Source organism: Physcomitrium patens, chromosome 10 (assembly GCF_059467195.1).
Source record: "Physcomitrium patens ecotype Gransden chromosome 10, ASM5946719v1, whole genome shotgun sequence".
Classification (NCBI taxonomy): Eukaryota; Viridiplantae; Streptophyta; class Bryopsida; order Funariales; family Funariaceae; genus Physcomitrium; species Physcomitrium patens.
Window position 1 is genome coordinate 15,021,130 of NC_143419.1, and position 12,247 is coordinate 15,033,376.

At 35.6% G+C, this 12,247-nt stretch overlaps 2 protein-coding genes across 3 annotated transcripts; one reads left to right on the forward strand and one right to left on the reverse strand.

Moving 5' to 3' along the window:
• Positions 1–3,542: 3,542 nt before the first annotated feature.
• LOC112287676 (methyltransferase-like protein 2) lies at positions 3,543–7,632 on the reverse strand. 2 transcript variants are annotated; one of them, XM_024530938.2, is made up of 9 exons: positions 7,000–7,632; positions 6,300–6,522; positions 5,808–5,947; positions 5,590–5,623; positions 5,238–5,313; positions 4,925–5,102; positions 4,528–4,638; positions 4,276–4,375; positions 3,543–3,953 (listed from the first exon to the last, which is right to left on the reverse strand). In XM_024530938.2, exons 1-9 carry the CDS (start codon positions 7,279–7,281, stop codon positions 3,811–3,813), a joined length of 1,287 nt encoding a protein of 428 aa, XP_024386706.1. In that variant the 5' UTR covers positions 7,282–7,632; the 3' UTR covers positions 3,543–3,810. The 2 variants fall into 2 exon arrangements, with proteins under 2 accessions (XP_024386706.1, XP_024386705.1); XM_024530937.2 differs by having other exon boundaries at positions 5,238–5,316.
• A 2,248-nt stretch (positions 7,633–9,880) lies between these two features.
• LOC112287677 (uncharacterized) lies at positions 9,881–10,763 on the forward strand. Its single transcript, XM_024530939.3, has one exon. It carries the CDS (start codon positions 9,964–9,966, stop codon positions 10,630–10,632), a length of 669 nt encoding a protein of 222 aa, XP_024386707.1. The 5' UTR covers positions 9,881–9,963; the 3' UTR covers positions 10,633–10,763.
• Positions 10,764–12,247: the final 1,484 nt, after the last annotated feature.

Below are 12,247 nucleotides of genomic sequence, written 5' to 3' on the forward strand. Positions count from 1 at the left end.
GCCGAGGGACAGCTGCGTCCTACAACTTGCTCGAAGCAGGGTTGATGCAAATCTCATTCGGCGTTAAAGCTTGACGAAAGTCACACTTTTGACACTAGCCAGTATTACTTTTGGAAACTAAGCAACAAAAGAGGAGTTGACAGATGAGGAGACGTTGACTCGCAGAGCCAAATGGGACTTCCCAGCCTCTGCCTTTGCTCATATTCGCGGCTCATTCCCTGCACGTTTCAGCGACTCTTTCAACGACTCCAACAACACTTTCGAGGGTTTCATCGCGAAGCTCGACGATCACGAGTGGGCACGCACGGAAGAAGGATCCCACGGCAGAGAAAAATTGGGGTTGGCGCAGCATTCACATTAATACACAAGAGTGAAAACGAATAGTGCGACGGATTCCTTTCTTACTGTGTTTGGACTCGTGGTCATCGGTGCCGTCAGATTCCTGCGGAGACAGGGCATAGCCCTCCTCCGCACAGGGTTCCGGATGTTCATCCATCTGAGGCCTCCTTCTCCGAAGAAGCAGGTCCACTGCCCGGCCAAACGGGCAGCGGCAAGTTGGGCAGACGTTTCAGGTCCAGGAAGAGTGGCCAGCTCTTCCCTACCTAGCTGACCAGCTATCCCTTGCCATCCATTCCCAGCCCATAAAACTGTGTATTATAAAATACATAGCATATATATACATACACACACTATTTCGTGATGTAGAAAAAAATATACATATGTTAAAATAACCAAAATCTAAAATACTGGCATTTTAGTTTTTAACTAATTACTCTAATATATATAATATACATATTTTTGCTATAAAATATATATTATTTCAAAAATCATTGATATTTACTAATGTAAGCAAGGTACAAAAGGTTATTTGTTTTGATAGAAGAATTTTTAGAAATATAAAAAAATTATTTATATTTTAAAGTCATTATTTATTTCTAGAATTAAAATGCCAAAAATAAATGATACTTTAACCATGATATTATTATTTTGATAAGATCAGATAAATGAAAACATAAAAAATCTATAGAATCTATAAAATCTATATAATTGTAAATACTTGATTTCTTATTTTGATATGGTAGACATTCTAAACAAAAGGAAGAAATTTAAACATATAAACTTCTTAAATATTTTTAAAATGTATATTATCACTAAAGATCTAAACTAATTTGATTATTTTTTTAATCGATTAATTTTATTTATTTCCCATTATAAATTCAAAGCATAATTATAGTTCTATTTGTTTTTGAAGAAAAGCAAACAACCTTTTTTCTAGTAGAATCTTTTTCAACCATTTTTTTAATTTCTATTTTATTGAATAATGTTTTATTGGCCTCAATATAGAATAATCTATTTTAAATTTTTAAGAAAAATAAAGATATTTTTAAAAACCATAATTATAAATATCTTATAAATTTTTAATTTAAATTAAATTTTTATTTATAGATATATAGTTATATATATATATATATATATATATATATATATATATATATAGAGAGAGAGAGAGAGAGAGAGAGATTTTGTAGCTTTATGATATTTAAAAAAAAGTTGTATGCATTATATATCTAGTTATAGAATTATTTATTTTATGTATTTAATATATCTATATATAAGCATTAAATAGAAAATAATACAAAAAAATGATAGTTTAATTTTAAATCCCTATTTTAGGAATTATATTAATAGATGTATAGATATATATTAAATTAATATTATATCTTTATATGTCAAAAAAATTATAGTGTTTTTTAGAAATAAATTAAAATTTATAAAATTAGATTATATAATTTTATTATAGAGTAAAAAGACGATTCTTTTTTATAAAAGTATTACATTTTTAATTAAATTTATTAATCTTTATTATATAATATATTACAATTGGTCTTAATTTATTCTCAATTATTTTCAATAATTTACATATACATATATACACACATATATACACACATATATAATATGGTATTCTCTCTCACACACATACATACATATGATCTAATATTTTTCTCTTTTATATATATTTATATAGTTATCTATTTTTCTTTGCTATTTTGGTTTAATTATATTTATTTCAATAGCATTAAAGATACAATCAACCAATATGGAAAAACATCTACTTTAATAGGATTTTATCAACAAATTTCATTCATTTATTGTACAAGTCTAAATTTTGCCTATTTTAATGCTTGTCCATTGCTCCAAGGCAGCTAGAGTGTAGTGCAAAATCTAGATGAATATAAAAAGTGCAAGATTGGCCATAGTAGCTCATCCAAAAAAATAAGAGTTCTTTGAAATCCATGAATGGATGAAAATAAAAATTACTAAGATACTAATTTGAAAAATGATCAACTATCAATATTGTTTTTGAAATATCAATTTTTAAGAAAATATAATGTTTTTTGCTAAGAACAACAACAGCCTTTGTAAACTTTAATTAATATCTTGCTTTTAAATACCTTCTACTTCAAACATATTTCTTGCAAATTTTATATGAATTCTGATATTGTGTTTTAATTTTTAAATATTTATTGTAAACTTAATATAGTATTTTAATCAATAGAATTATATTTAAAAATATAACTTTAGAAAAATAATGTTTGAATGTTTTACTTTTATGGTTACTTTTTGAGTAAATAATAAAAGAAAAAATAGTATTAGCAAAGTATTATTCTTTAAAAAAATAATTTTAAATATGCATAAGAAAATATGATTTGGATTTGACTTATGCAGAAAAATGACTTTGTAAAAATATGTATATATATATATGTATATATGTATAATATTAAAATTTTAAATTCAAGGCAATACTCACATGACATTTAAACACCACATAAATATAAAAATTAAATTGTAAAACTTTCAGAACTTTTGTAGAACATTTATGTATTCTTACAACCTTTTAAAACAGAGACATTATTTTTCAGAATTGAGTCTATATTCAATGTCAATCAGTTACATTGACTTGAAGGGCATGATCATATTTTTCTCGAACTCTCATCAAAGTTTATAATCACAAGATATTTATACCATAATGTGTTGTTCATTGAAAATTGAATTCTAGTTATAACTTGAAAAATGCAACCTCGATGGTTATATTCTCGTAGACAAATCATACTGAATAATAGTGATAACACATCAATATTAAAGAAAATTTTAATTGAAGAAAAATTCAATTAAACTGATTCACATTTGATTTTTTAAAAATTAACTTAGAAGGAAATCTATTAAAATACGTAAATAAATAAAAACTAAATCTAATCTAAGATGGAGAAATATCAAAAAAAAAATTCTGTAATAATAAAATTGAATGAGAAGACTCATGAAAAGTTTGTCCAAATTCATAATGTTGAAAGATCTGGCTATCAATACTTAACTTGAAGCATAGTCAGCATGCGTGTCTGCCACGAAATCTTCTAATCAACCCTGTTCTGGGCTTCAAGCAGATTGTGGGAGTTGATTTCATGTCATCAAAGGCCAATCCAAATTGTGATTTCGTTACACAGTGCAAAAATGATCCAGTAAAATTGAACATTGCCAAAATGTGCAGAGAAGAATCAAGTAATTAGAGTGTCGCAATATGTGCGATTGTCCATGAAACCCCAACCAGGTGTAGATCATATCGCAATAATAAGGACAACAAGAACGCGAGCCTCTTCGAGAGGTAACCAGTCGTCGAGTCTAGCGTAAGATGCTATCAGATGACACACGTCCTATCTGCCTATATTACAAAAAAACAGGGAAATTGAAGACGTAAGAAAACCATAGCAATGCATTCGCAGATCATCGCCAAGTTTCCAAACGGTAAAACATTTATCTTTCACGGAAGTAGTTCAGATGTTGGAACCGCAGAGGTTCATTACCCCATGATGTCCAACCAGCAGATAACTCCCTTGCAAATAACTCCAAGCCTCTCTCAGCATGCCTCTGTCCCGGTATGTGCTTCGATAGAAGTGCTGTGGCATTTGTTCAGATCAATAATGTTTCAGCAACCAGAAATAATCACATACTTGCGAGGTTCACAATCCACGGATTAAGTACCACGCTCTGTACACAAAAAGCCTAGATACATAGTGAAAAACCTAAGCATTTTACTAGCACCTTCTCAAGGGAGCAAAGTATCTGAAGAAGGACGCCTGGGGGTGTGCGCGGTAAATAATAAGGCTCTCAAATAATCATAATTATTCAGCAATGTCAATCTTAATTGAATAGATTACTTGCCGCAAGTGAAAAATGAATGGAAGACATGAAGAGCAAACATATTTAGAGATAGAGTACATTTCAATGGCGGCTTCCTGGAATGGTCCCCAGGTATACTTATGAGAACGAATTTATCGGGCAGATCTGCGTGCTCTCTTGAACCTGTGAATTGCACGCTCTGCAGAACCACAATTGTGACAACTAAAAATATCAATCAAGGCAGTCTTAGTCGTAGCACGTAGCATATGATTCGGTGTATCATTGAAAGTGGGGAAAATGGTATAGAATTATTAGGATTGAGCATTAAGGCAGCGAAAAAGAACTCCATACCTCCTCTGATGTTGAGCCTATTTTGCTGGGTAAATACCCAAGAAGCAAGCATTCATATGGCTTGTGATGAGCCAAATCCAGTGGACTCACCATTGTACCCTCTACTGTCACCTTCAAAGTACAACTATGAGAATGCGGAAATGCGAACATAGCAATTGCAGACTTCGATTACCGCACTAAGGCAATACAAGTCAGATCTAAATGATCCAGGCAACGTAACTTCTGGCATCATCCACAAAAACGGAATTGGCACTCCAGCAACGTGACAATGAAAATTTTCGACCTAAAAACATCTTCATAGATTTCGAGGAACACGAGGCTCTACAAACCGTGGATAGTCCATATCAATATACATGCAGAACAAAATAAATCAATCACAAGGATTTGGTACACTCACCTTGAGCCAGTACCAAACAGCAGCCATTTTTACTCCCCAAGCTGGAAAAAGTTCCGTTTCTGCGAAGTGACGCAGCTTCTCACGATTGGTAATCCACAATGCCACAAGCGCCCCATCTGCATGAGCAAGTTGCTTGACTGGCAGGGATAACAAATATTTATTTGGTAGAGTAGGGTATCTGCATAAAAAGTTGCACAATTCAACGCATTGCGATTCATAGTTTCAGTGTGCAGTTCCCGCAGTTTGTCAGATCAATAATAATAAAGCAAGACAATCTAAGCAAGAATCCAAATATTTTCAGACGTTGACTTACAGAGATTTCCGATGGACGCTCTTATTTTCCCAGGGAGGATCAATAACCATAAGATTGAATCCGTCTTTCGAGTCACCTACTATCATTTATAAATTCTTAGAGCCCTTTCCATTATAGTAAAAGCAAGATTAATAATATGAGTCGCAGAAGTCATTTTCTGTACGGCTTTTGTGTCTGAATATAAAAGAGACGCATTACGCCCATGATCATGAGTGTGATAAACAGAGGTAATTCAGGGAACGAAAGAAATAAGAATTCATGTGATGGAGAAGAAAAGACTCATGGACAAAAGCCACAAATTACAAAAAAACACATGACGAACAGGACAGAAATCAGCAGAGAGGCTTTTCACCTGGAATGAGCCGATGCACCTCAGATATGTCCGACTGTCATGAGAGACGATATATTAAAAAATAATAATAACAGTCACCGATATATCAATAACTTGATGTACACAACTGTGCAGCGAGTTTGTCAAATTGAGGATAATAGCAGCGACGACAATAATCTAAAAAAATAAAGGAAAAGTTAATGAGGAAACCAATGTTAAAATAGAAATCGGTTACTTACAATAAGAAACGTGCACGATTTAGGTAGTAGATACTTGCACGCCCCACATTCAGCTACTTCAGATGTTCTGCTTGAACTTTTGATAATTGTGTTGAACATTGGAGTTGTGCGTGACTCCTCTTCCTCGCAATCAACCTGCCCTGGACAACACTACCACTAAACATCAGTGACTCTTAATCGTGCCATAGTTCTTAGTCGAGAACTACGAAAATTAGCTTCTGCGTAATGATTAGTAGCTAAAGAGGAACATGCAAGTAAATCTTTAGGTAATCAGTGCTGGTCGATAATTACATATAATGAACCTGCTGAACTGCGCGCCAAGAGCAAGGCAAGATGTGTTTTACAACCCCATTACGACTTTCATGTAAAATCTATATTTGCGAGGGACATCAAATGCCCTTCTAAATATTTTCTAACACAAACCAACTCAACACATTCTCACACACTTCAAAGCTTCATATGCAGCAAAGATCCTCGACTGACCATCAATACCTTTTGAAAAAGAGAATTCGTACAACGGGGCCTGCCACAAGGCCGCCAGCTCCACAAAATTCACTTCACCTTCTTCTATTCCTAGATTCTGCATACTTGAACAACTTTTACTAGGAGAAGGGACACAGTCGTCGCGGCCATCAAAGGTGATATAATTTCGAAGGGAGGGTGCAACAGTTGCCTGAAACGCTTCATGTGCCTTCAGTATGACCGATCTCACTTCCTGCAACTCCAAACCATACATCTTTTACTACGACCATGAATGTATGTCATCACCATATGTATCTTCATACAGCTGTAATAAATAATAAGAAATATCATACAGAGACGTTTATTGAAAGTCTTTCCCTCCAGCCTGACTAATTGAAACATACCTCCACCTGCTTTGATAAAAGGTAGACATTTTCATGCAGTATGTTTCAAACCTACATTAATAGCATATATTAGTTTGTGGAACCTCGCTACCGCTTAGGCTAGTTACACAATATAATTCAACACTCCGTACAAAAAAGGAAGCACGTACAGGAAACACAGTGGCTATCAATACAAAAGGTAGCACGATGGAATCCATCTACTAAATCAACGATGGCGGAAATATCACAGAGAAAATAACACGGCAAACCGTAACAAGTATGTTAGACTGGGACTTGCTAGCCAGATTAATACTTGTGAACATTCTGAAAGAAACGGAAAGACTCACTTGGTGACGATTTTCAGCAAGGACTTCTTTCTCATTCAGATTGTACACTCTTTTTCTTTTCCTCTTCCTGGTGTCACTGCCCTCATTCGTAACTCCAGAAGATGGCATAGAGACAGAAGTAAAGAAAGCACGGGAATAGTAGCGCTCGAACTTCACATCGTGCATATCGTAACCAGAGTTGAGTACACGCACAGGCTCCATGAACACGCCATTGTTCCCTTCTATGATAACAACGCCATTCTGGAGCTCAACCTCTATCACTTCACCACTTGCTGCATCCATTTCACTCCGTCTTTGCAACGATGAGGTGAAATCAAATGCAATGCTGAAAACCAACTTACACTGTCAAAAAAATTCCAGCCATCCGTACTCCTCCCACAATCTTCCGTAATTACGTGAAAGGAAATATGTCCCCAATGTCAGCAACCTATCCTCTCCCCGCCACCTCCATTTCATGCAAAATTCATTGCCCTAAATGTACATTGCGCCGCAGCAAATGAGTTATCGCCCAAATTGCCCGACAAAAACTACAATCTACAATTGAAATTGCTCTGTGGCAATCGGAAATATTTCCTGAACAAAAAAATTCTGAGCCCGGCCATTTCATATATTGCTGGTGTGCTCAGAAGTGTCCGATTAGACGACCTGAGCAGTCATGTTCATGGTTTCGAGGTGCGATTGCAACCAAATGCGTCGACGGAAACCGAACGAGATCCACCATCGTTTGAAATACCAACGATGTACGACAAAAGTTTAACCAGGAAGCTCCGACGAGGTGTTCTTTAGTGAACCAAAGTTCGAGTGACTGAAAGTATTTCACAAAATGCAAGACTACATACAAACTGATTGTCAATCTAGTATTTCTTTTTTTTGATATTTCAAAAGAATCATACATATATATATATATATATTGTATATGTGTATATATATATATATATATATATATATATTGTATATGTGTATATATATATATATATATATATATATTGTATATGTGTATATATATATATATATATATTGTATATGTGTATATATATATATATATATATATATATTGTATATGTGTATATATATATATATTGTATATGTGTGTGTGTGTATATATAAATATATATATATATATATATTGGTATATGTGTGTGTGTGTGTGTATATATATATATATATATCAAAATCTTTGCAAGAAACCATCTCACAACGAAAATTTTGATAAACATCAGACGATTGTGAGCACTTTCAAATATCTCATTTTGTTGCTCAGGATTTAGCAATAAAATATTTTAAAAATAGTATATCGATTTTTTAATTATGTTTTATTTTACTAATCATATGATATATTTTCTTTGAAAATATTAAACATGTGTATGTTTATATTTATATTAATAAGTTTTTTTTCTTTATGAAAATTTTAAATTTTTATTTTTGCGAATTAAAACTTATGATTTTATTCAAGACAATAATTATGGATATATATATATATATATATATATATCCATAATTCAAATATTTATTGTCTTTTTTAAACATAAATATTACTTTTAATAGTCTTAGCACTCTGCTACATACTCCATACAATCTTATGAGTCTCTTTTGTAATTCTATGGTTGTTTCTTTTTCTTCTTCATTTTATTTATTTATTTATTTATTTTTTGGATAATGGTGCCTATGTGATCACCTAATTACATAGCCATTGCTTGCATCTGATCATGTTTATTTGGACTTTTAGTGCTTTAAAACATTCACCTCACTGCCATAGTGCAGAAAAGTACGTATAAATAAAACGTGTTTTTTTTGACATATTGTTTTAAGCATCCCTCAAACTATTTTCACAATACTAGATGTGAATGACAATGGAAACTATAAATCTCTACATTACTGTCTTAAGTTTTTAAATATTTATGCATTGTTAAGACAATGTTTGCATTGATATCTGATATATCCGAAGGTATATGTGCTCCTCCAAACAATTAGTACTTTAAAAAGAAATCATATTCTCCCCTTGCTGAGTGGCTTAAATTTCATGCTTGTTTTGCTCCCACCCACCTGCCCTTTCATTGCTTCTCTTTCCTTTTTATTCCAATCTGGTGTGTCACTTGTTTTAAAGCTCAACAATTCACCATGGCTTTACATTATTGGTCCACCAGAGATTGCTCAAAAAGAGTTGAGAATCTTGGTGTTGTGAAAGAGATTTTAGGAGTTGGATTGCAAATTCTCAATGCTTGACATGGTACAAGATGGTATGAACAAATATAAGTTGATTTAAGATTTATTTGGGTCAATTTAGTATTGGTTCATAGGCATATATACATATATATACACACACAATATTTGTCTTGTTAGACCTTGTGTGTAGCAGCAGGCTACCCAAGGCACAGTGGATGGACGTCATGAAGGATGTTCAATTGGGAGGACATCCCTGCAAGAGAAGCCCAGGGGGGGGTGTCAAAACCAGAATGGCTTTCAGCACATTGTCAGTGACTCAGACTTGACTCAGACATTGAGTTTCACAGTCATCATCATCTACAGTATAGGTGTCGAGATGGGCGAACGAGTACGTATTCCATCCACCACGTAACACACATTCTGGAACTGTCCGGGGTGTGCAGGAACTCTGTCAAAATATCTATTTCTGATTGTCGCCATCACGAGTGGAGAGACGGGGCGGGACCTCTCGATGCATGGTATCAATCGTGTCGGATAGACTAGTGAGTTTCAATTGTAGCTAATATTAGAAATTATGATGACCAGAGAATGGCAGTAGCTGGGATGACGTCTATTCCCGGTAAAAGGATAAACACGGCGACCGGTTTCCGTGGGTTCTACGGAATTATCGAACGTCACAAAATGGTGTGGATATCTCTTTGCGACAGTAATCGCTTTCTCTGTTGCAGCGCGGTGTCGAGCTTCCGAAGCTTTTGGTCGATTGATCCAGTAACTGCCGAGCGGAGCTTGTGAGTCGTGGCCATGGCATTGAAGTTGGGCGACACAGCGCCATCCTTCGTGGCGGACTCGACGCACGGGACAATCGACTTCCACAAGTACATTGATGGTTCCTGGGCTATCTTGTTCTCGCACCCCAACGACTTCACGCCCGTGTGCACCACGGAGCTCGGAGCCGTAGGGAAGTTTCTGCCGGAGTTTGAGAAGCGCGGGGTGAAGGTGATTGCGTTGTCGTGCAACGATGTGGAGTCGCACAAGGGCTGGATTGCTGATATCGAGAGTTACACCCCAGGTGCTAAGGTCAGCTACCCTATCGTGGCCGATCCGACTCGGGAACTCGCTGTGAAGTTTGGGATGCTGGATCCCGAGGAAATTGATGGCAAGGGTGTTCCTTTGACGGCGAGGGCAGTGTACATCTTCGGCCCAGACAAGAAGCTAAAGTTGTCAATCTTGTACCCAGCTACGACCGGGAGGAACTTCAATGAGGTTTTGCGTGTGATTGACTCGCTTCAGCTCACTGCCAATTATAGCGTTGCTACCCCTGTCAATTGGAACCAGGGAGACAAGTGCATGGTCGTGCCTTCCCTCTCTAATGAAGCTGCCAAGGAGAAGTTCCCGAAGGGTTTTGAGACTGTGGAAGTCCCGTCTGGGAAAAGCTACATTCGTCTTACTCCTCAGCCAAATGTGGATTGATGTAGTATGCATTTTACGAGGTTGTAGGCCAGAGGTTGGTTGTTATAGTTGAGCCGCAACAGCATCTGCACTTTGTGAATCCACCTGAGGGTATATCTTGTATATCTTGGATGTAAATGAGTTTATTTTGACCTGGTGCGCTGAGATGTGTTATTGGGGGTTATTGTGTGAACCACTTCACCTCTCTCCACACTTGCACTAAGTTTTCTTTTTTCTCTCTTTGTATGTGTGTGTGTATATGCGTATTTGTTTATGGTTGATTGGTTTTCTCGTTTTGTTTACTTCAATACCAATGCACTTTAATTAAAATTATCTTGTTGGTTGCGTTCGTCATCGCCAGCAGGCTAACCTTCCTCGGCGTTAGTGTGCGTAGGAAAGTATTTAAGTCTTGCATAAATCTCTATGATCACTTCGAATGATATTCATTTTGTGCCTTGTTCAATTTGAAGATAGTCAACACAACGGAGTTTCATGTGCAGTGAAAAAGGCTTTTTAGAAGCAAACTTCCAAACTTAGAACAGCGTAGTTTATGATCATCTTTTCATAGATGAATACTGTAAAGGACGGGATGGTGCGAGTGAGGAGTATTCAGTGTCTGATTTGAGCCGTCATCACAAAATCGAGCACGTGAAGACAAGACACTAGCACTGAAGTATAGTGTCAATGTGGATGGTGAGAAATATCACTGCCAGGTCATATTTGTGTAAGTTGCATGTCCGTGTCAATAACGTATGTCAGGACAGATCACGTGAGATGTATGTCGATGCAATTCAAAGATCAGCCGAAACCTTTTGTAATGCTTGGTTCCATTGTACCTTTGACAGTCATGACATGGTAAAATACATCTCAACCACAACAACCTCGACTACGAGCTGTCTCTGAGGTCTCTTCCAATCTTAAACATCCCGCCATCGCTGGAAACGAATGTTCTAACTCGATTTTGGCAACGGAAGCAGCATTAATTCCTGAGTTTCTACAGTCTCTAGGTGTAAAACAGCAGACACACCATACCTCATTGGATGCGATTGTAGCACGGATTGAAGCTTTCTTCACCTCTGGATGCCCTTCATCTTCGGAGAGAGCTGCTCTCAAATAGCCTTGCGACAAATATAATCTTGGAATTTGTACTCTTGCTAATTACGTACTTGACTACTAATTACACAACCTTGTCAAATAGTTTCTGTATCAATCAATCCATTCTGATGAGAATGATATGCATCTTTCGAACCCATCTCATCAATGCTGCTCAAATCAGACTTCCAAAATTATGTTCACGCCTCTTCAAAATCTTGAAGAATCTAAGAAAAGAATCTGAGACAAGTTGCTTCTCCTTCCCAACTTGACTTTTCTTCGTTGACAGTTGCAGTGAATGAAGGATATTCCACCAAATTCCTCACTAAAGGTTTTCCTTTTCTTGGTTCTCCATCTAAAATGTCATCTAATATGACCAAAATGATTGTGTTGATCAATTGATGACATATTGGATGGCTCCCTTAGTATTCCAATTGATCAATACAATCATTTCGGTCAGTCAAAAGTCAATTGATTAATTTAATTTGAAGTACAACACATGACAATTTGGATTAATTGGTCAATTGACAATGTGTTGTATTTC